The sequence below is a fragment of the Aedes albopictus genome, unplaced genomic scaffold (assembly GCF_035046485.1).
Source record: "Aedes albopictus strain Foshan unplaced genomic scaffold, AalbF5 HiC_scaffold_68, whole genome shotgun sequence".
Taxonomy (NCBI): Eukaryota; Metazoa; Arthropoda; class Insecta; order Diptera; family Culicidae; genus Aedes; species Aedes albopictus.
The window spans coordinates 71,680-91,694 of NW_026917509.1; the positions used below are offsets into that span (position 1 = coordinate 71,680).

Consider the following 20,015-nt stretch of genomic DNA (forward strand, 5'->3'; position numbering starts at 1 on the left):
GGCCACTGGGCAATTCGTTCGCCAAGAACTGCTGTGTAGCAATGTAATTGATGTTCTCCCGGTGGAAGTTGCCTGGAAACAGTTGATTTGGGCATTTATATTCTAGTTTTTCTATAGGGGGTCCACTATAGGCGCAGGGTCCACTACTAGCACACAACCCCTAGAATAAGCGAGGTTACCGGTTTCAGAACGGAAACATTTTTGTCAAAGCCACATGGTCAAGTTGGTGAATTTGGCCCAAAAATGTTGTTTCATTGATTATTTGGCATTGAAATTCGTATTTCGTACTGGCAAATATAACATTATTTTCAATATGCCAATTGGTTTTTTTTAAATTATGAAACATTTGTTGATTTTTTAATGTTATACGAAAGTGCACCCTCTGATTGTTTGTCAGATTTTTAGAACTTAACTGCCCCCACTCGCATAACAGTCCCATTTGCAAAAAGTAGGAATTGAGAAAATGGCATTTGAAGTTTGAAAACTTGTTTCCATATAAAACTTTGAAAAATCGCCAAATTTTGAAAAATATTTCGATCATCTCGAAACATTCACAGATTGCTTTGCACATGAATATATAACTGTAAAAAATATTACAATAACTACAAAGTTGTTCAGTTTTGTGTTACGTAACACAAAAATCCATGATGGGACTGTTATGCGGGTACTTTTCATATGGGACGCTCATAACTTGGTATTGTTTTCACACATTGACATAAAAATTCGCAATTTTTATTGTTGTTTTTGGAAGTACATAAAAAATGATGACTATTCATAACGTTAACTCAAAAGTGATGAAAAGTCAAATGGGACTGTTATGCGAGTGGGGGCAGTTAATTTGATACCTAAAATCAATTCCAAAGGGTTTCTTTTTTTTATATCACCTTTTGACAGCTCTACAAAATCCGACAGGGGTTATTTATCAAATCGCTCCCATGTAAGCTCAAAATTGATTTTTGAATACCTCTAAAATTCATGAAAATTCGAATTCCGGCCCAGTTTGGCGTATGCAATCTCCGCACCGTTAATGAAGTCCTATGAAGCCTATTGGAACTAAAACATTTACATACTAATTTATTTTTGTAACAATCAACAATTTTGTTACTCGACGTACTTAAAGTTCATAGCGGTTCATATTTCTAAAATATCGTGTTACATGTTTCAGGGCCGAAAAGCTTATCCAGAACCTATCGTTCAGCGAACTGATTGTGCACGTCTCGAAAGACAAAGTTACCGATGGATGTTTGGCAACCTGGAGAACGCAGTTCCGCAAAGCCAAGGTGGCGTTGTGCGTTTTCAAAACGTGCTCCTTCACCGGGACGGACGAATCGGAAATGCGCCACCATCACGAGTTCTGTCCGACGCCATGTGAACTGCTGGAGTGCAAGAACTGTAAGTTCCAAACGGAGCATCGCGATCAAATGGTAAAACATATCAAGATGAAGCACACGGATGTGCTCGTTGGTATGACGGCGGGTGATAGCAGCGGAACGGACGCAAAGATGACTTCGGAATCATCGGACGATGATGGCACCTCTGGGACGAACGAAAACGAGGAAACTTTCATGGTGAGCTTCGACGACGATGACGGCAAGCCAAAAAAGCGAAAGAAATCTGTCGTGAAAACGTTCAAATTTTCTACCAGGGAACAATTCACCGATGATTGTGATGTCTATCGAGAGAGTAAGTCTTTCCATTTGCCTTCCACAGTACACCATTTTAAACTCTCTCTTTCCTGTAGTGATTCTGGACGAAATGCTCAATCTTCGAATGCTGAAGAGTGATTTTCATCTAACGGCACGCGAATGGATAACGGAATTCCGACGGTTGCACTACTCCCAGCAGATTCTGTTTCCAACGCTAAGGCCAGATTTGGACGTGCGGTTTCTTACGTTTAACATGGCCCATGAGTATCTTCCGAAGCAGGCTCATTCTTTGCGATTTACGATGCGAAGTACCAATCTGTACAACGCTCCGATTCAACTGAAGGAGTACTCCGAAAAGTGGCAGCATCTGGAAGCCTTCACTGGGCAGGTGAACGAGAAGGAGTCAATATTCTATTGTGGAGGTCCGGTCGTGGCCCTGGAGTGGATGCCCGTGCCGGACGGACAAGTTGAACATCAGATTCTGGCCGTAGCATGCAAAAATGATTTTGAAGAGTTCTACATGGCAGATCGCATCTTCCCGGTGAAATGTTTAATCCAGATCTGGGACATGGGGGTTTTGGATAACAAAGAGTAAGTCCTTTTATTCCTCCTTGCATGTACTTTTAGGAGATTCTAACCTCTTTATTTCCTTTCAACAGAGTGTACAACAAAAAAGTGGGAAATTCGAAGCCCACGTTGATGTACTCTATTGCGTGCGACTTCGGTCCGATTTGGGCGTTGAAGTTCTGTCCCAGTGGATGCTACAACTCGAAGAACGCCGGTGATGATTACGAACGGTTGGGCCTGCTGGCCGCCGCCGGATCAGACGGAAACGTTCACATCTTTTCGCTGGGGCGCAGTTACGAACACCTGATCTCGAATAGCTGCCGAGTGGTCAAAATGCCACCGGTGCTCAAACTTACCCTATCGATGGCGGACGAGAGTTGCTGTTCGCAGTACGAGTCGCACAGTGTCGTAAAGCTTTCGTGGTCCAAGAGCAAGAATCACTCGATCCTAGCAGCTGGCTACTCCAACGGAACGGTGGCCGTGTGGAATCTCACTACAACGTCGCCGCTGTTGACCGGTATGAAGGACAACGTTCGGGCTATGCTTCCCGTTCACAAGGTGTTCATCCCGGACTCTTGCGTGACCGCTGTGGACCTACATTACACGGATGATGCCCGTTATCTGCTGGTTTGCAATGCGGACAGAAAGGTCGTAGTTTACGATCTGGACACGGGCTACCTGCCAATGGAAGTTTGCAGTCTTAACGCTCGCAGTAAAGTGACGACGGCTTGTTGGAATACTCACTTCCCGCTGATAACGATGGCGTTCGACGACGTGTATGCCATCGACCGGTGCGCTTTGACGTTCCATCAACCCCGGGAGATTGGATTGCGGTTGCATCCTTTGTATACCTTTACGGCGGAAGCAACTGACATGAGCAGTAGTGACCATCTCTCGACCCATGTGATTGGAACCGATGGCGGCGACGTGTTGAGTCATAAACCGATGGCCTATGTTCATAACATGGGCCAAAAGAACCCGCAGAATATAAAATATGTAAGATCGGAAAGGAGGTTGGGTAGGAAGTAAAGGAAGTTGTAATAAAACATTTGTTTCTGTGTTTTGTAGGTTCTCACGTCAACGCTTTCGGTAAAAATCCACGATGAGCCGATGGACAATTCATACGCTAAGTTTGAGAGAAACTACTGCGTGTTGTTTTCGGACCACGATAAGGTAAGCTGCCATTATAAAGAGTAGGGATCTTCAAACCTTTTAAAGCACTCGGTGAAACTTGCAAGTTGCAATTAAGATCATCAAATTTTTACGCACTTCTGCTCTGCTTTATCGATGTCACACTCAATTATCTTACCTCAAGTAATTGTCAGCGACCGTGCGTCTCCATGCATGCGGACGAATGTTTAGTGATTACGATCAAACGCGGTCACACACGTGTACAACGATTATTTTTCATTCACTCTTACCTACAACCTGTTTCGTCTACCCTCCCTCCCGCACAGAACCCCGCTCGAATGGACCTGAAATCGCTCCAGGTGAAAACGTTCCGACGTGCCCTGTTGCACGAGTATCCCGGCATCCGGATCAACCAGGTCCAGTGGAATCCCAACGATCAGTCCCACCAATACTACGCCATCGGGTATCAGGCTGGTTTCGTGCGCGTGCGGCCCATCCGACTGAAGTGAGTACGGCTATTCACGCTGGATGTGGTAGGATTTGTATAGCTTTTTAATCGATTGAGGATAAATGGTATGATGAAGTTGCTGATGAAGTGAATCTGGATATGTACCTACTGTCGAAAGTGGCGCGAAAGTTTTGTTTGTTTTAAAAGAGAGACTGATTTGGTTTAGATTATTGTTTAATACTTTGCAACAGAGAGGTGATATTTTAGTTTTGATCTTATTTCAAAACGATAGCAGGTGTATACATTTTCTTTCAGTTTTATTATTCGACATTGAGGAAACCCAAAAATGTAAGCAAACATCATGAGTAGAAACATACACTCACTTATACTATGGTAAGCAGTTTAAGTATTAGGTATACTTCAGCTGTACACTTAGATTTGGCCGTACAAAAAATCCGGAAATTCAGATTTATCTATTTATTTTATTAAAACACAAAAGCAAATACAACACATAATTTTACTTGCAATACAGAAAAAAAACAACCCACAGCACTCTTAGAAAAAGTGGAACAAAAAGAAAAATCCATACCAATTCCGTGTAGTCTAAGTCTTCTGTTCTTCGCCTTCTTCTCCCGGACCTCCGGTTTTTTCTGGTGAGTTGGTGGACGACGATGTTGTTTCTCCTTCCTCTCCGGTGGATCCTTCTCCGATGGTTCCCAGTTCACCTTCACCTTGACCTTCAGCCCCTTGGTCAGCGGTCGGAGTGCTCGAAGTAGCCGATTCCGAGGCCGACAATGAAGTGTCACTCTTCTTTCCACGGCGTTTCTTTTTGTGCTTCTTCTTTGTTTCCTCTCCAGCTTCCGCCTCTTCTTCAATATTGTCGTAATTTGGCGGAAATAGAAGAGCACATTCTTCCTGGCCTTCCACTGCGTTCTGGCTGATGTAGCACGGTCCTACGGCCGTCAGGGCCAACATCGCATGGCTAGTGGCTTTGGCCACCTTTAAAATCAACTTATCGTTGACGTTCGGCTTCAAACGCACGTAGCGTTCAGTCTTTTTAGCAATAAGCTCCGCTGTCTTGGGATCACCGGATGTGAAATAACCGTAAGCCATCACGTCTCGGTTGAACTTGGTGATCACCTCGAAGACGTCCCGCTTCTTGTAGGCGTCGAATACGATACAGATGTGTGGCGGTTCCGGAACAGGATCTGGTCCGAGAAAACTTTCGGTCAACTGGAAAGAAAAGGAAATAGAGTAAACATTTACATCAAAATGCTACATTTTTGTCAATTATTCTAAAGCTATGTCTTACATGTCTGAACAGCAGATAGAACAACGCAGCCGTTGCTCTTCGATTGGTGGGACTCCATACACCCGGGACGTAAATTTTCGGGCAACTTTCCTCGTCGAACGTTTCCTTCGAAGACGTGCTTTCTGAAGCTTTCAAATTGACGCTTTTTTTCTTCTTGGGATTCTTATCGATCACCTTCCAGGTGCCATCATGAGCATTAAAAAGCATCTCCAGTGGTTCGATCAACGGTGGAATCACCTTTTCCACATTGCCATCGTTGTCTAGGACTTCGTTGGGTTCGGTCAGGTAGCGCACAAAATCACCGATGACATCCTCCGGAGCTCGATTCAAATCGTCCTGACGTTTCCAAACGTAGCCTTGAACTTCCTTGTAGAAGATGTGCTCGAAAATTTCATCCTCCATTCTGTTTTCACAGTCGAAATGAAGCACTTCCAACATCTTTGGATTCAAATATACCAAGCGCTTCTCTTTGAAGTGCAGATCATGCTTCTCAGCAAGTTCGTTCAATTTTTTGTATACATCCTTGTGGACATGTGGCATAAATAAAGTGATTCCCATGTCCTGAATATTCTCCATGATGGTATCCGTCACACTTATAATGTAATCCCGACGCTTCTTGATAGCAGCCTCCCGCTCTATTCTCTCGGCCTCATCTTCTATCGCCTTCCGAGCATCTTCCCGTTCCTGCTCTTCGGGAGTCAGCTCATACAGCTCATAGTATTTGCGTTCCACTTCTCCGGCACGACATTTTAGCTCGATGTCCAACTCTTCAGTGATGAGATTGATCAGTTTCGGAACATTGGTTCCGAACATAAGGTTTACTATTTTTCCATGCTGCCAAAAAACAATAATTAAGAAAAAAAATATAACAATGGTTATTTATGTAATGAGTTGCAAAATCGTACATTTATCCAACAAGACATTCTGAGTTGGATAAATATGAAGAATGCTGAAAACCTCGAGTTTTCGACGAGTTTCTTCACTGTTGGCGAGTTGAATCAAGTGCATAAACTACGACAGACTTCAGTGGGCTGGTTTTGTGGGGCGAATATGGGATGAAGGAATTATGAAAAGAATATTCAGTAAGAGGTCAGGTGTAGAGCCAGGTAGAAATCAGCGACTTCGTGGACGGCTACATGCGGTGGAAGATTAGTATTCCGAAACATTCGGGGAAAAATATCGCCAAAGATTGTTGTGCGCTGTCCAAAATCTACCTACCTTGATGACTTTACTCCATCGCCGAGCGTATACCTAATAGAGCACCATCTTCGTCGGTCTTAGGCGATGTTCTTCCAGTTTCTCCGAACGTGTAGGAATCGCAGATCTTCCTCAACCGCATGCCGCTCACGAAGTCGCCGACCTCTACCTGGTTCACTGCTAAATATTGTTTTTGCTATTCTTTCTTCCGACATTCGCATTGCGTGTCGAGCCCACTGTAGTCTGCCTTATTTTATACGTTTCACATTATTCGCTTCGTTGTACACTTGGTACTGTCGGATTTTGGTATACGAATAACAACGCGTTCTAATTTACCGTTTTATATTTCTGAGATATTTATCCCGCACCGGCGTACAACTTCTCGGTCCGTTCGTTCACACACAAACTCCCACCTCTCTTACCCGGAAACCGCCTCGAGCTCACGTCCACCATCTCAGTGTAGCCAACTGTCCCACTCTAACAATTATCTATCAAGTCAGGGCCGGCGTTAGGCTAGACCTGACATCCCCCCTTTACTTAATAATCATGAACAGCGTTGATTTGGTAATCCTTCAAATATGTTGGCACCCGAAGCGATCGTGATGGACGTTGTTCTTGAAGAGGCATCAACTCCGTTTTCCGTGGCGAGTTTGGAATACCCGCTGTTGACTTCTGTGAATCTTCTTCGACTTAGATCTGTTCGGCGCCTCCAGTTTCCAACGACGTGTTCTTTATTAGCGGTTTTAGATGAGCTACGTTCCGGTGTATGATGCGGTTCGATTCCGTTGAACATAGCGTTGCATCTGATCCCGTCACTTCAATAATCTTGAATTCCTCAGGATGGACAGTTGTAGAAAGCTTTTTCGATTTGCACATTCTTTTATCCACCACGGTGTCTCCTTCCTTGAACTCGGAGGGCTTTGCATGGCGGCGGGCGTTGCTATACTCAGCGTCCTTGAGTTTGTTGGTCCAATCCTTGTCGCGTACCTCCTCCTCATCCAAAAGCATTCTTCTATGATCGATTCCCGGCAGCTTGTCACGCAAGACTCGTCCGAACATAAGCACCGATGGTGCTTCTCCGGTTGTAGCATGTGGAGTGGAGTTGTACATAAGTAGGAAGGTACGTAAGTCCCAAATCCAGTCCTCACTTCCAGCTTCTTGGCTTATTTTCAGATGCTTTAGGATAGTTTTGTTCGCTCGCTCCACCTCTCCATTAGCTTCCGGCTAATAGGGCGTGGTTCTGCGAAGCTGAATGCCGTATTCTCGACAGTATGCTTTCAACTCCTCACTAATGAATTGTGGACCATTATCCGCCTTTATGGTTTCCGGAACGCCAAATCTACAGAAAGATTCGTGAAGAGCTTGGATGGTGTGTCTTGCCGTGATCTGCTTCATAACTACCACTTCGGTGAACCTGCTGAAATAATCAACTATGACAAAAAGGTTGTGACCAGAAGGCAATGGCCCCATGAAATCCACCGCTATGTCAATCCACGGTTTGATTGGCATTCTAGTTCTACGGAGTGGTTCCGGAACCCCAAGCGACGAGACTAGCGTGCACTGTTTACACCGTTTGACACAGCTTTCCACTGCTTTGTCCATCAACGGCCACCAGACTTTTTGTCGCAAACGCCGCTTCATTGCTGCAATACCTGGATGGGCTTCGTGGGCCAAGCTTATTACTCGATCTCTCAATACTGTTGGGACAACTATACGCCTTCCTCTGAGTAGTATTCCATCGACGCTGCATAACTCGGTCTCGTATGGCTTATAGTCCTTGGGGAACTCCTCAAAACGACCAATCTCCAGAGCCTTTATCACTGCTTGAAGATCATCGTCATTCTTCGTCTCATTTGCGATTTCGTTGAAGGTCATTGCTACCGGCACCGCTTGTTCCGCAACAGTTCGTACATATCCTTGCGTAGTTTTGTCGATCGGATCTGGGGAAGACGTTGTTAACCGGGAAAGCGAATCGGCGATATTGGCTGAACCTGGTATATGTTCTACCTCGTAGTTAAATGCCTGTAGTCGTAAAACCCATCGTTCTATACGAGCGCATGGGCGAGACCTCGGGCTAAACAAAAACGCTAATGCCTTACAGTCAGTTAACAAGCTGAACTTAATCCCTTGTAGATATAGCTTGAATTTCTCCACACTCCAAACAAGAGATAACGCTTCCCTTTCCGTCTGAAAATATTTCCTTTCAATATCTGTTAAGGCTTTGCTTGCATAGGCAATAACTCTGGTTCTGCCGTCACAGTCTTCCTGCAACAAAACTGCTCCAAGACCAGTTGGGCTGGCATCGACAATTAGTTTTGTGCGGTCCTTAGGATTGAAGAATCCTAGGTAATCGATATTGCAAATATCGGTCTTAATTTTCTCAAAATCCATCTTTTCTTTCTCAGTCCATTTGAAACAAACGTCATTACGAAGCAGCTGCCTTAGAGAGTCCGTTTCTGAGGCCAAATCTGGAATGAACCGGCCAACGTAGCATACTAATCCCAGAAAACTCCTAAGTTCAGACACATTCTGTGGTTCCCTAAACTTTTGAATTGCATCGATTCTGCTCTCCGTTGGACGTACACCATCGGCGGACGATACATGGCCAAGAAACTCCAAAGATCTGACGTTGTATACACACTTTTTAGCGTTCAAGAGAACTCCATACTCAGCCAATCTCTGAAGAACCGCATTTAACCTCTCGTCATGTTCCTTCTGATTCCGCCCATGAACAATCGCATCATCAAGATAAACAATGACACCCTCCAGCCCAGCAAGAACAGATTCCATCACCTTCTGGAACAGTTCTGGTGCGCAACTAACGCCGAACATTAGTCGTTTGTACCTATTGCAGAAGTATATGGATGTATTGAAAACAGAATATAAATTTGTAGTTCGTTAGTTCATTTATTTATTTTTTGTCGTGAGTAATTACTATGCATGAAAATAAAATCTACCTGAAAAGTCCGTGTTTTGTGATAAACGTGGTGATAGGCCTTGACTTCTGAGAGATTTCCACTTGATGGTACGCTTCCTTAATGTCAATCTTCGAAAAACGTACCGCGCCATTCAAAGAGCTCAGCAGTTCGTCAACCAACGGAAGTGGATGGGTTTCTCTCAGCACTGCTCGATTTGCTTGGCGCATATCGATACACAATCGAATCTCACCTGAATCCTTAGTTATCGGAACCATTGGGGACACCCATGGGGACGGACCGTTGACTCATTCAATGATATCCTGTTGTAGCAGGCAACGCAATTTTTCTTCGATCTGGTGTTCAAGGGCAATCGGAGGACGTCTATAGGGTTGCTGGACCGGTTGTACGTCCACGTTGATCGGTATTTCCACAACTACGTTCCGGAACTTGGGAAATGGCTCTAACTTTTGGTCCCTCACAGCACCCACATTGAACCCTACCTTCAGAACCTTGAGACGCTTAGCCGTGTGATCTCCGAGTATACATTGTTGGCCATTTTTGACGATGTAGAATTTAGCGAAGTCCTTATTCCCGCCAGCTTCAATCTCTGCCACAAATGATCCGGTAATATCCATGGGCTGTTCTGATGCATACGCTGTAAGGCTCCTATCGACCACAGTAGACATGTTCTCTACGCGAACACCTGCTTCTTTCATTTGTTCCCATATCTCTCGGTTAATGATGTTGGCGTCCGCTCCCGAGTCGATGGTCATCGGCACTTTGACTCCTCCGATCATGAACATAAAAACATTCTTACCCATCGCGTAGAAGATGTACTCGGTTTGATCTTTTTCCGTTTCTTCGATTACCGCTCGAATGCGCTTCGGCTTGGGTTCCTCTGACATCGAAACGGACTCATGTTCTCGCTTTGCCGGTTGTCTTTTGGTGTAGCACCGTTTAGCCCAATGACCAATCCTACCACAACTAGCGCATTTCGTAGCTTTTGCTGGACAGTCCAGACTTCCTTGGATGTGTCCACGTTTGCCACAGCTGTAGCAGATAAATCTGTCGGTTGACTGACCTCGCTGATAACGTGAAAATTGATTCCCCTTGAACCTGAATTCCGAGCGAGTGTTCCGAGAGGCTTCTGGATACTTCCGCGGAAAAAATTGACGAATGGCATGAACTTCTTGTTGCTCTCTCTTCCATACAGACGGTCGACTCAGGTCTGTGGATTTCTGTGAGGATTCTGCCAAGCTAGTCCCCAATGCGATTGTCTCTTCCAAAGTCCTGTCTTTCTGAAGAAGTTTGATGCGCAATTCCTCGGAAGTACAACCCTGCGTAATACGATCAGCGATCAATTCATCAACCACTGACGAGTCATAACCGCATCTCGCAATCTGTTTCCGAAGTCGCATTACAAAATCCGTGAAACGCTCCCCAGAGTTTTGAGAAATTTGGTGGAATAGGTGGCGCTCAAACGTTTTGCGACGGAATGGCTCAAAATAGTCTTCTAGACATTTAACAGCTACATCATAATATGGGGGATCAATGGTAACGTGGGGTACGTTGTCTACTCCAGGAAGGTGTCTCAGTAGGCTTTGAAGTCCTGGTCCCCCCAGATAGGCTAACTGTGCACGTTTCTCATACTGTGTTTCGATCCGTTGAGCCACAAAAAATGACTCTAGATCATATTTCCACGTCTCCCACTCGGTGGGTAGACGGCTTGACTCAATCGTCACGTCGAATGGTTTGATGCGACTGGAATGGTTCATGCTATCAAATTTGAATAAGAATAAAAAAAAATACACACTTGTAATTTTATAATTACTCAACAAAATCTCATAAATATAAAAGGATTCGTTGACGTGCCTGTTGACATTTAGTTTTTTTTCAGTAATTCCCCCGTATTTCTCATTATTCTTCAACATATATTTCTTCCGTGAAAATTATAAATTACAACAATAAAATCTAAAAAAAATAAAACCACTTACCATTTTCCAGGTAGATTGATATAGCTTGCCAATATCTTCCGCGAAACATCACGGCCTTCTTGTGCTGACTTTTCTTTACTGGTGTATTATTATTATTATTATTACTATTATTATTATTATTATTGATTTAGAAGTATTTCCATCTTAGGTACACAACCCAGTCTTTCACTTCAAAAAGCAGATTAATAAAAACAACGATTATAACGGGGTACACAACCCTGATTCTCAATTCACACTGGGGTACACAACCTTTCCTTTTTTTTCAGTACACAACTCCGAATATCATTCATAATCAAAACCAACATAGAGGTACACAACCTTTCTCAGCCAATATTTTTTTCTCTGGTACTTAACCTTACCTCATAATTCCTTGTAATTTTACAAACGCCGGGGACTCACCTCGCTTGGTTGTATTGGTGATGCCTAACCTTTCTTTTTTTGTGTGTACATAACCCGTTCAACACGCCTTCACACACACAAAATCCTTGATCATTCCTCAATACAAACACTAAGCAATCTCCTCTTCCGCCAACACCCATATTTTTTTAGCTTGATTTTCACTCTCACTTATACACCGACAGTTATGTTTTTTCTTGGCATCGATTGCCAAAATGAACATTTGATTCACTTTTCCCTTAGCGCCACCGCTATACCCATCAGGTGAAATAACTTGCAAAACTAAATAATGACGTGCGGTACATAACCCATCTTCCAACCAATTTTCAACACCTTTGTTTCATATTTTATTAAGAAATGCTCTTTGTTTCACAATTATTTAATTTCCATTTCTTCCATTCGGCCCAGAAAATAAAAACACTTGTTCTTCTGTTCGCCACAGGGTTTACCACCACCATCATGTCAGGACCCGACCATCATTATCATCATCATCGTTTGTAAAAAAAAACCCACACATGCATGTTCAACTATCTTCTTAAAAACACGCCATTTTGAACAAGCTTTCTCATTTCTTTTTGAATATCATTTCATTTTTGCTAAAACAACTATGGACACTTTTTTTCTTAATTCGTTTCCAGGCACGTCACACCAGCTTCCCTTTTTTCAAGTATCACTATCGAGACCGTTACTTACATTTCGTTTCGCTTCCAAGCACAACCACAACTTTTCCGTTCCGCCAACCACTTGGACGACCACGCTACCACGTTTTTTTTCGATGGACAAAAACTTATTTTCCCCGACGATAATCGGCCTGTTTGCATCCGGTACACTTTTGTTTCATCCTCGCCGCCAAAATATGTCGGATTTTGGTATACGAATAACAACGCGTTCTAATTTACCGTTTTATATTTCTGAGATATTTATCCCGCACCGGCGTACAACTTCTCGGTCCGTTCGTTCACACACAACTCCCACCTCTCTTAAGTGCCTCACACAATGCATACGTTTGCGTGTGCGTGACAGTAGTTTGACACATTTTCCATGGGAAAACTGTCAAAAAAACGCAAACTTCGACGGAACGGACGCTATGTGTTCCAGGCTTTACCCGGAAACCGCCTCGAGCTCACGTCCACCATCTCAGTGTAGCCAACTGTCCCACTCTAACAATTATCTATCAAGTCAGGGCCGGCGTTAGGCTAGACCTGACAGGTACAACTCGTGATTTATGCGTCTGCGCACACTCTATTTTCTTGTTTCCCACCTAGAATTGTCCGCAGCACTTTGCGCTCAAAACGTTCGAAAGCTTTTCGGCTTACCTGCTTTAACGCCCACGCCTCGTGTCTACGGGTAACCGGAAGAATCAGCATCTTATACGGAGCGAATTTCGTTTGCGTTTGCAAGTTACGTGGGGACCTAAGCTGGTTACGCAATCCGTAAACAGGCCCTATTCACCGTAGAAAAAATCTTTCCAACTTTGGTAAGATAATCTTCTTCTTCTTCTTGGTGTAACGTCACAACTAGGACAAAGACCGCTTCTCAGCTTAGTGTTCTATGAGCAGTACCACCAGTTATTAACTGGGACCTTCATCTGCCAATGATTTTTTGGCATGTGTATATCGTGTGGCAGGTATGAAGATACTCTATATTTACATAGAACCAACGCGTGTTCTATGAAATTTTATGGAATGAAAACAACGCGCCAACCAAAAGCTCGCAAGGGCACACCATGATTATCGATCGTTAGGTTCATAAAAACTTCTTTGATTTGTTTGTGAACCGAGCGCAGTCAATCACTCCCCGTTTTGGCCATGCATTGGGAAGGTCGCAAACTCGGATCCGATAATGGCGGGTTTCTACATTAGCACAGAGCCATGTGTATGAAAAACCGACATGAATTTTCAAATTGTGGTGAAGCTATTCTGCATTGCCGATCAAAGAAATGATGTGGCATTTTTGTGATTGAATGCTCGCTTTGAAATTAATTTCTTTTTCGCGTGCTGGCTGCATTGTCACTTCTGGATGACAAGAGTGAAATTGACTGATGCATGACTGATTTAGCTCCGACAATATGTGGCAGGTAATGCATTAGCAATGAACTTCTTCTTTTTGACGTTACGGTCCCTCTTGAACAAGCCCTTCTTCTCATATAAATGTTTTGCAAGCACTTCCATAGTTATTTACTGAAAGCATCTTCTGCCATAGATAGTTTTGCATTCGCATATCGTGTAATAGACAAGAAGACCCTCTATGCCCAAGGAAATCAAGTAGGTACAAGTGACCTTTAGATTGATTCGTTGTGCAATTTGCATTCAATTTACATTGACTGTGTGTACAATGTTTCATTGAAACAATGTTACAAGTTAACCTTGTTCTAATTTTGTTAAAAGTCATTCAACTATAGGTATTTGCATCTATAAACATATGTGATGTGATAGATAGGGGATGTTCTCATTAAAACAATAAACAACTTTACTATGACAACTTTGTTTAGTGTACAGTCAGTATCAAAGCAACGATTAACCACTATTTACTACGAGAATCACATAAATTGAATATTTTGAGCCTCGTCCAGTGAACATATGGAACAGCAAGGCAATGGAAGGTTGCATAAGCTATGTTATTTCTTACGACCATTTACGAACATTTGTATACAACCCACTACAAAAACTGTTGCTCCGACTAGGCAGCTCAACATGCGATCCAATAACCATTACGAAAATAGTTGATGTAATTTCCCAACCAGCCGATGAAAATGGAGCATCATCCTTGCCAACAGTTGGCTTCGTGATTTCCTCTCTTGGACGGCGAGTCACCTTCAGTTGGTCGGCTTCTTAGTTCTGAACCCGTTTACGAGAACGCAATTGCTGCCTGCCCGCTTACCTACATGTGTATTCTGCTCCAACATAATTCCAATAAATGCCAAACCATTAATGGAGGTTGCACGCGATTCAAAGACAAGGTAAAGTGGTTTTTGCATCACTAGGAATGAGCCGTTGTTGTACTTAGGCGAATGTAGCCAAATGGCGTTGTGCTGATGTTGTTCGCGAGCAAGAAGATGCTTCCATCATTGTTGTTGGTATTTTTAGTTATAAATAATGGTGCATGTTCGACAGGGCCGCCAAATCCTCCTCTTTTTTTTGATTAATTGATTGGTCTGTAGTTTTCTTCATAGAATAAATTGACGCATGTTGAACAATTCATGTTTGTTTTTACATTTCCGTTTCGTAATGGTGATATTCTTGACTTCTTTTGAGTACCAATGTAAAATGGTCATTGGCAGAGGTAGCTCTCATTTAGTAACTGTGGAAGTGCTCACAGAACACTAAACTGAGAAGCAGGCTTTGATCTGGTGGTGACGTTATGAGAAGAAGTTGTGAAATTCGTCGCTCAAAATGCATTGCGCAGAGCAAAAATAAGCAACCACGCGTCTCCATTGATTATGAACTCTTCGACCTTCGCAGAAAGCCTCACCAAAAATGGTTTTCCAACAACCAATTTTTCCATTCTAAGCTTATTTTAAGATATCTGTTCGTATTAGGCGTTGTGCTAGACAGCTAGAAATCTAGGTTAGGCACATATCCGTTAGTTTGCCATTGCCTGTGTCGAAGTCATGAAGTTGGTGATGATCACAACAAAACCTATTAAATCATCAGGGCAATGAAATTATATCATCAGATTATTATCTTACCGAGGCAAACAGCCAAGTCGGTTCACTGTTGTTTCGGAATCTCTTCAACGCTTCGATTTCATCGGATTTGCACTGGAAAAGACAAAGGATAACAAACGAACAAGCATGAGCATAGCAATAAAATTGAATGATGATGACGGGAGGGCTGAATAGGAGTACATATATATCTACTAGAGTGGGTCAACGTTGTATGGGAAAATTCAGATTTAGTCAGATCAGCCCGGAACAAAGTTTTTTCAATGCCTTTTATGATCCGTAACAACTGTGCAAAATTTGGGCTCGATTGGTTGTGTCCCCGCATTCCGCATTGTGTTTGAAATTTGTATAGGATTTAGTATGGGAAAACACACGTTTTTGCATTTTTCTCGTAAGCGGCTCCAATTTGTCTGGAACTTTGTAACCAACGACGTTAAAGTATAGCCCAGGGGATGCTGATAAACTTTGCCAAAAAGAGTAAGGTAATTGATTGACTCTGAAAAAAGTTATTAAAATTCAAAGTTGGGTATCTCCGCGCAACTGCTGAACACCATTTTTTCTGCCAACACTGCTGATGCTTCGAAGGATCAATTTATCCTTGCTTTATCTTCTGACATTTCATGAAACCTCAACCCCCATTTCATCAACAAACAGCAATCAAGCTAATGGTTTTCAGTCGATTTTCATTTTTCAATTATTTTATTTGATCCCACAATTCTTATTATTTTAGGGTCTGCTCTTGTGGAATGGTTCCGGAACTAAATATTTTAGAGGAGTACCGAATAAATCACCAGAACCTGACTTGCGACGTATCAGATTATTTGCGAATATTTGTGAAACCCGGCAAACCAAGGGCAATGAAAAGCGTTTCGCGACTTGACCACAAGAACAAATACGAAAGTTTACGAAAGTTTCCAGTACACTAATATATATTGTGGCTGTTTGGCTACATTTGACTACCAAGGCAAGCACAGGTCAGACGTAATTATCACTATTAGCGAGAAGCCTGCGACACGTTGGTTAAGGAGCTGTGAATACAGAGTACTGCAGTAAAGTGAAGCACTGGACTAATTAACGTGAAAAAAGTAAAGTTGCAATACAATTTAATGTTGTTTCATTATTTATTATTTTTATATGCTTTACGGTGGGTGAAGTACATATAAGAAAGTCAAATCATTGGTATAGTAAATCCGTATAGGTATTTTGTCATTTCTGAGGTAGATTTATTCGGAATAGTTTGTTTGTAACTCCAAATCTAACTTACGAACACATTTAAAAGTGATGCGTCATAGAATTTTCTACTTTTTGTACTGTCGAATTAGTTTGGAATTGGGAGTTCGTCGTGTCATTGTAAAACCAATAAGCGTACTATCATTTCCCACCAGGCGGTACAGGGAATAGCACAGTTTGTGAATATTATTGAATTCCGACTTGCGTATGAAGCCGAAGTATTATCTCGTAAGGGCTCATTCATAAATTGCATACACCTGCAAGGGTGAGTGGATGTGATGCGATATTATGTTACAGTTCAAAAATTGCAAACATCGTTAAGGAGTGCGTCCGTCTGCTCTGAACTTCGTTCTTTGCGGTCGAAAAATGGATGCGGGAAGTTACCACAACTTCTACGTGTGGCCAAAAAGTTCCAAAACGTCTTGCATTTATTCGTCGCAAGTTAGGTTCCGGTGAGTTTCTTGTAAAGTGGCTATCGGTCGCAGAAATATGTATACCACGGTATTCGTCCAAAATAGTTCCGGAATCAATCATCAGCAGACCCTAAAATAATAAGAATTGTGTGATCAAATAAAATAATTGAATAATGAATATCGACTGAAACCCTTGATTGCTCTTTGTTGATGAAATGGGGGTTGGGGTTTCATGAAATGTCAGAAAATAAAGCAAGGATGAATTGATCCTTCGAAGCTTCAGCAGTGTTGGCAGAAAAAATGATTTTCAGCAGTTGCGCGGAGATATTCAACTTTGAACATTAATAACTTTTTTCAGAGTCACTCTATTACCTTACTCTTTTTGGCAAAGTTTATCAGCATCCCCTGGGCTATACTTTAACATTGTTGGCTACATAGTTCCAGACAAATTTGAGCCTCTTATGAGAAAAATACAAAAAAGTATGTTTTCCCATACTAAATCCCATACAAATTTCAAACGTAATGCGGAAAGCGGGGACACAACCAATCACGTTCAAATTTTGTACAGTCATTACGGATCATAAAAGGCATCGAAAAAGCTTTGTTCCGAAAAAACGACCTTGTTGACCCGGTCTAATATCTACCTACAAACACTGATCAACAAAATATTGTGACTTGTGAAACGGTGAATTTTACGAAAGCAATTCGGATAGAGATGGACTTTGAGCAAACGACGTAATGTTAAGAATTGATACATAACCTATTGTAATTTTGGAAATGAACTTAGTGATCTCCATAATACTGAACTTACTTTCTATTTGTTTTAATAAAATTGTTACAATTTTGTTCAATACAAAATTGTCAACTTGGAGAGTCAATAACTATGATTTACTTGGATGAATTGAGATCAAGTTTTGACATGGATTCGCAAATGTGCTGAATTTTGAGGATACAAAGTACAACATGTTTCAGTTCACAGGTTTTTTAGACACATTTTTCGATTTCAAGGGAGTTACAGAAAGTTTTCGAATGGATTCCTGGTAGGCTTTCTGATTTCCACTTTGCATCTTTATTCACATTGGAAGCCGCTCACTTTTGTTTGTTTGCCTGCTTGTCAGCGTCGATAGTAAACTCCGGCGATGCGATTCATAAGTAATACAAGTGATACCATAGATTTAACTTGGTGATACTATGCATACCATTTTGTCATGTTTTTGAAAAATATTTGTGTTTTTCTTTGCTAATCTAGCATTTTAACAACATCTACGTATTAAATAATAAATTCTCTTCAAGTTATGATTATAGCCGATCATTCGTTTCCGATCCAAACTGCGAACCTTGGTTTCAGGAAGTTTCCATGGGAAATTTCAGGTATGGTTCAGAGGAGTGTCAAGGCTTTTCGCGGAAATTCAGGTTTTTCGTTTTTTCATTTCATTTCATCTCCGGGAATTGCCTGTAACTTCCCGATACACCTAGATACACGGGTTCCCAACCGGTGGTCCGCGGCCCCCTGGGGGGCCGTGAAACCAATCTAAGGGGGGGGGGGGGGGGGGCGCGATGTTACCAAAAAAAAAAAATATATTTTTATTCTATTATGTGCAAATTTTACCAACTTTTTAATTTTGTATACCACCACCCCCAAAAGACACAATTTTAGGAACAAATTTTCAGTATAAAACGCCTTCAGAAGAAAAAAAAATTCGGCTGCGTTGCTATTTCTACGCTACGACTCAAATTGAATGTACATGACATCATTGTTTATGAAATGTGAGTGACTACGTAGCTACGTCACTGTACCAAAAAAAAACTCGGTTTCTTCCATTTAAGTCATATTTTTTTTCTAAAAATTTTCATTGGGCCGCAGATGTTTTGAAAATTTTTAAAGGGGGTCCCACCTCAAAAAGGTTGGGAACCCCTGCCTTACGCACACTGTCCATCGTTGCTTTAATCAGTCTAGTCAGCTTCCCAGGAAAGCCGTTTTCGTTCATGATATTCCATAGTTCTGCGCGGTCGATACTGTCGTATGCCGCTTTGGAATCGATGAACAGGTCATGCGTTGGGACCTGGTATTCACGGCATTTCTGGAGGATTTGTCGTACGGTGAAGATCTGGTCCGTTGTCGACCGGCCATCGATGGAGCCAGCTTGATAACTCATTCGTTTTAGGTGACACGACGACGGAAGATGCTCTAGGATAGCACTTTGTAGGCAGCATTCAAAATAGTGATCGCTCTGAAGTTCTCACATTCCAAATGGTCGCCTTTCTTGTGGTAGCTGTTCGGTTTCCCAGATCCTGACTATCAGCCGATGCACACAGGTGGCCCATCTTGATGAGTTCCGCTGCAATACTATCCTTACCAGCTGCTTTGTTGGTTTTGAGCTGCTGAATGGCATCCTTAACTTCCCTCAGCGTGGGAGTTGGTTCATTTCCGTCCTCCGCTGCACTGGCGTCGTCGTTTCCTCCGTTGCCGTGGGCTCCCGTGCCTACGTTCGCCACGCCGTTCAGGTGCTGATCGAAGTGCTGCTTCCACCTTTCGATCACCTCACGTCCGTCCGTCAAGAGGCCTCCGTCTTTATCCCTGCATATTTCGGCTCGCGGCACGAAGCCTTTGCGGGATGCGTTAAGCTTCTGAAAGAACTCCCGTGTTTCTTGGGAACGGTACAGCAGCTCCATTTCTTCACACTCCGCTTCTTCCAGGTGTCGCTTTTTTTTCCCGAAAGAGGCGGATCTGCTGTTTCCGCTTCTGTTTGCAACGTTCCACTTCTGTTGGGTCCCTTGCTGCAGCATTACCGCCCTCGCTGCGTTCTTCTCCACCAAAACCGTTCTACACTCTTCGTAGAACCATTCGTTCCGTCGATTCCGTTCCACGTACCCGATGGTGCTCTCGGCTGCGTCGTTGATGGCTGCTTTCACTGTACTCCAGCAGTCCTCTAGAGGGGCCTCATCGAGCTCGCCCTCGTCGGGCAACGCGGTCTCGAGATTCTGCACGTATGCTGAGGCGACATCTGGTTGTTTTAGTCGCTCTAGATTGCCGTGGCGGTCGCCAGTACAGTACATTGTTGTCAACAATTTGTTGATGACGGAGAGTTTGGGCGCAGT

The 20,015-nt window shown here is 42.8% G+C and overlaps 2 protein-coding genes across 6 annotated transcripts in view; one reads left to right on the forward strand and one right to left on the reverse strand.

Annotated features, from left to right (window-relative positions):
• The window catches only part of LOC109621434 (titin-like), a 24,912-nt gene extending 20,577 nt beyond the window's left edge, over positions 1-4,335 (forward strand). For all 5 annotated transcript variants that reach the window (XM_062843963.1, XM_062843964.1, XM_062843965.1 and 2 more), the window contains exons 4-8: positions 1,166-1,683; positions 1,742-2,237; positions 2,306-3,209; positions 3,282-3,386; positions 3,671-4,335. In XM_062843963.1, coding sequence (XP_062699947.1) covers positions 1,166-1,683; positions 1,742-2,237; positions 2,306-3,209; positions 3,282-3,386; positions 3,671-3,853 — 2,206 coding nt within the window. In that variant the 3' untranslated portion in view covers positions 3,854-4,335. The remainder of the gene's footprint in view (positions 1-1,165; positions 1,684-1,741; positions 2,238-2,305; positions 3,210-3,281; positions 3,387-3,670) is intronic.
• Positions 4,255-15,369, reverse strand: LOC109621435 (uncharacterized; the record flags this gene model as incomplete). The annotated part of the gene is given in 3 exon segments (XM_062843968.1): positions 4,255-5,025; positions 5,105-5,938; positions 15,298-15,369. Coding segments are annotated over 3 exon segments (1,536 nt in total), but the record flags the coding sequence as incomplete, so codon positions are not given.
• Positions 15,370-20,015: the final 4,646 nt, after the last annotated feature.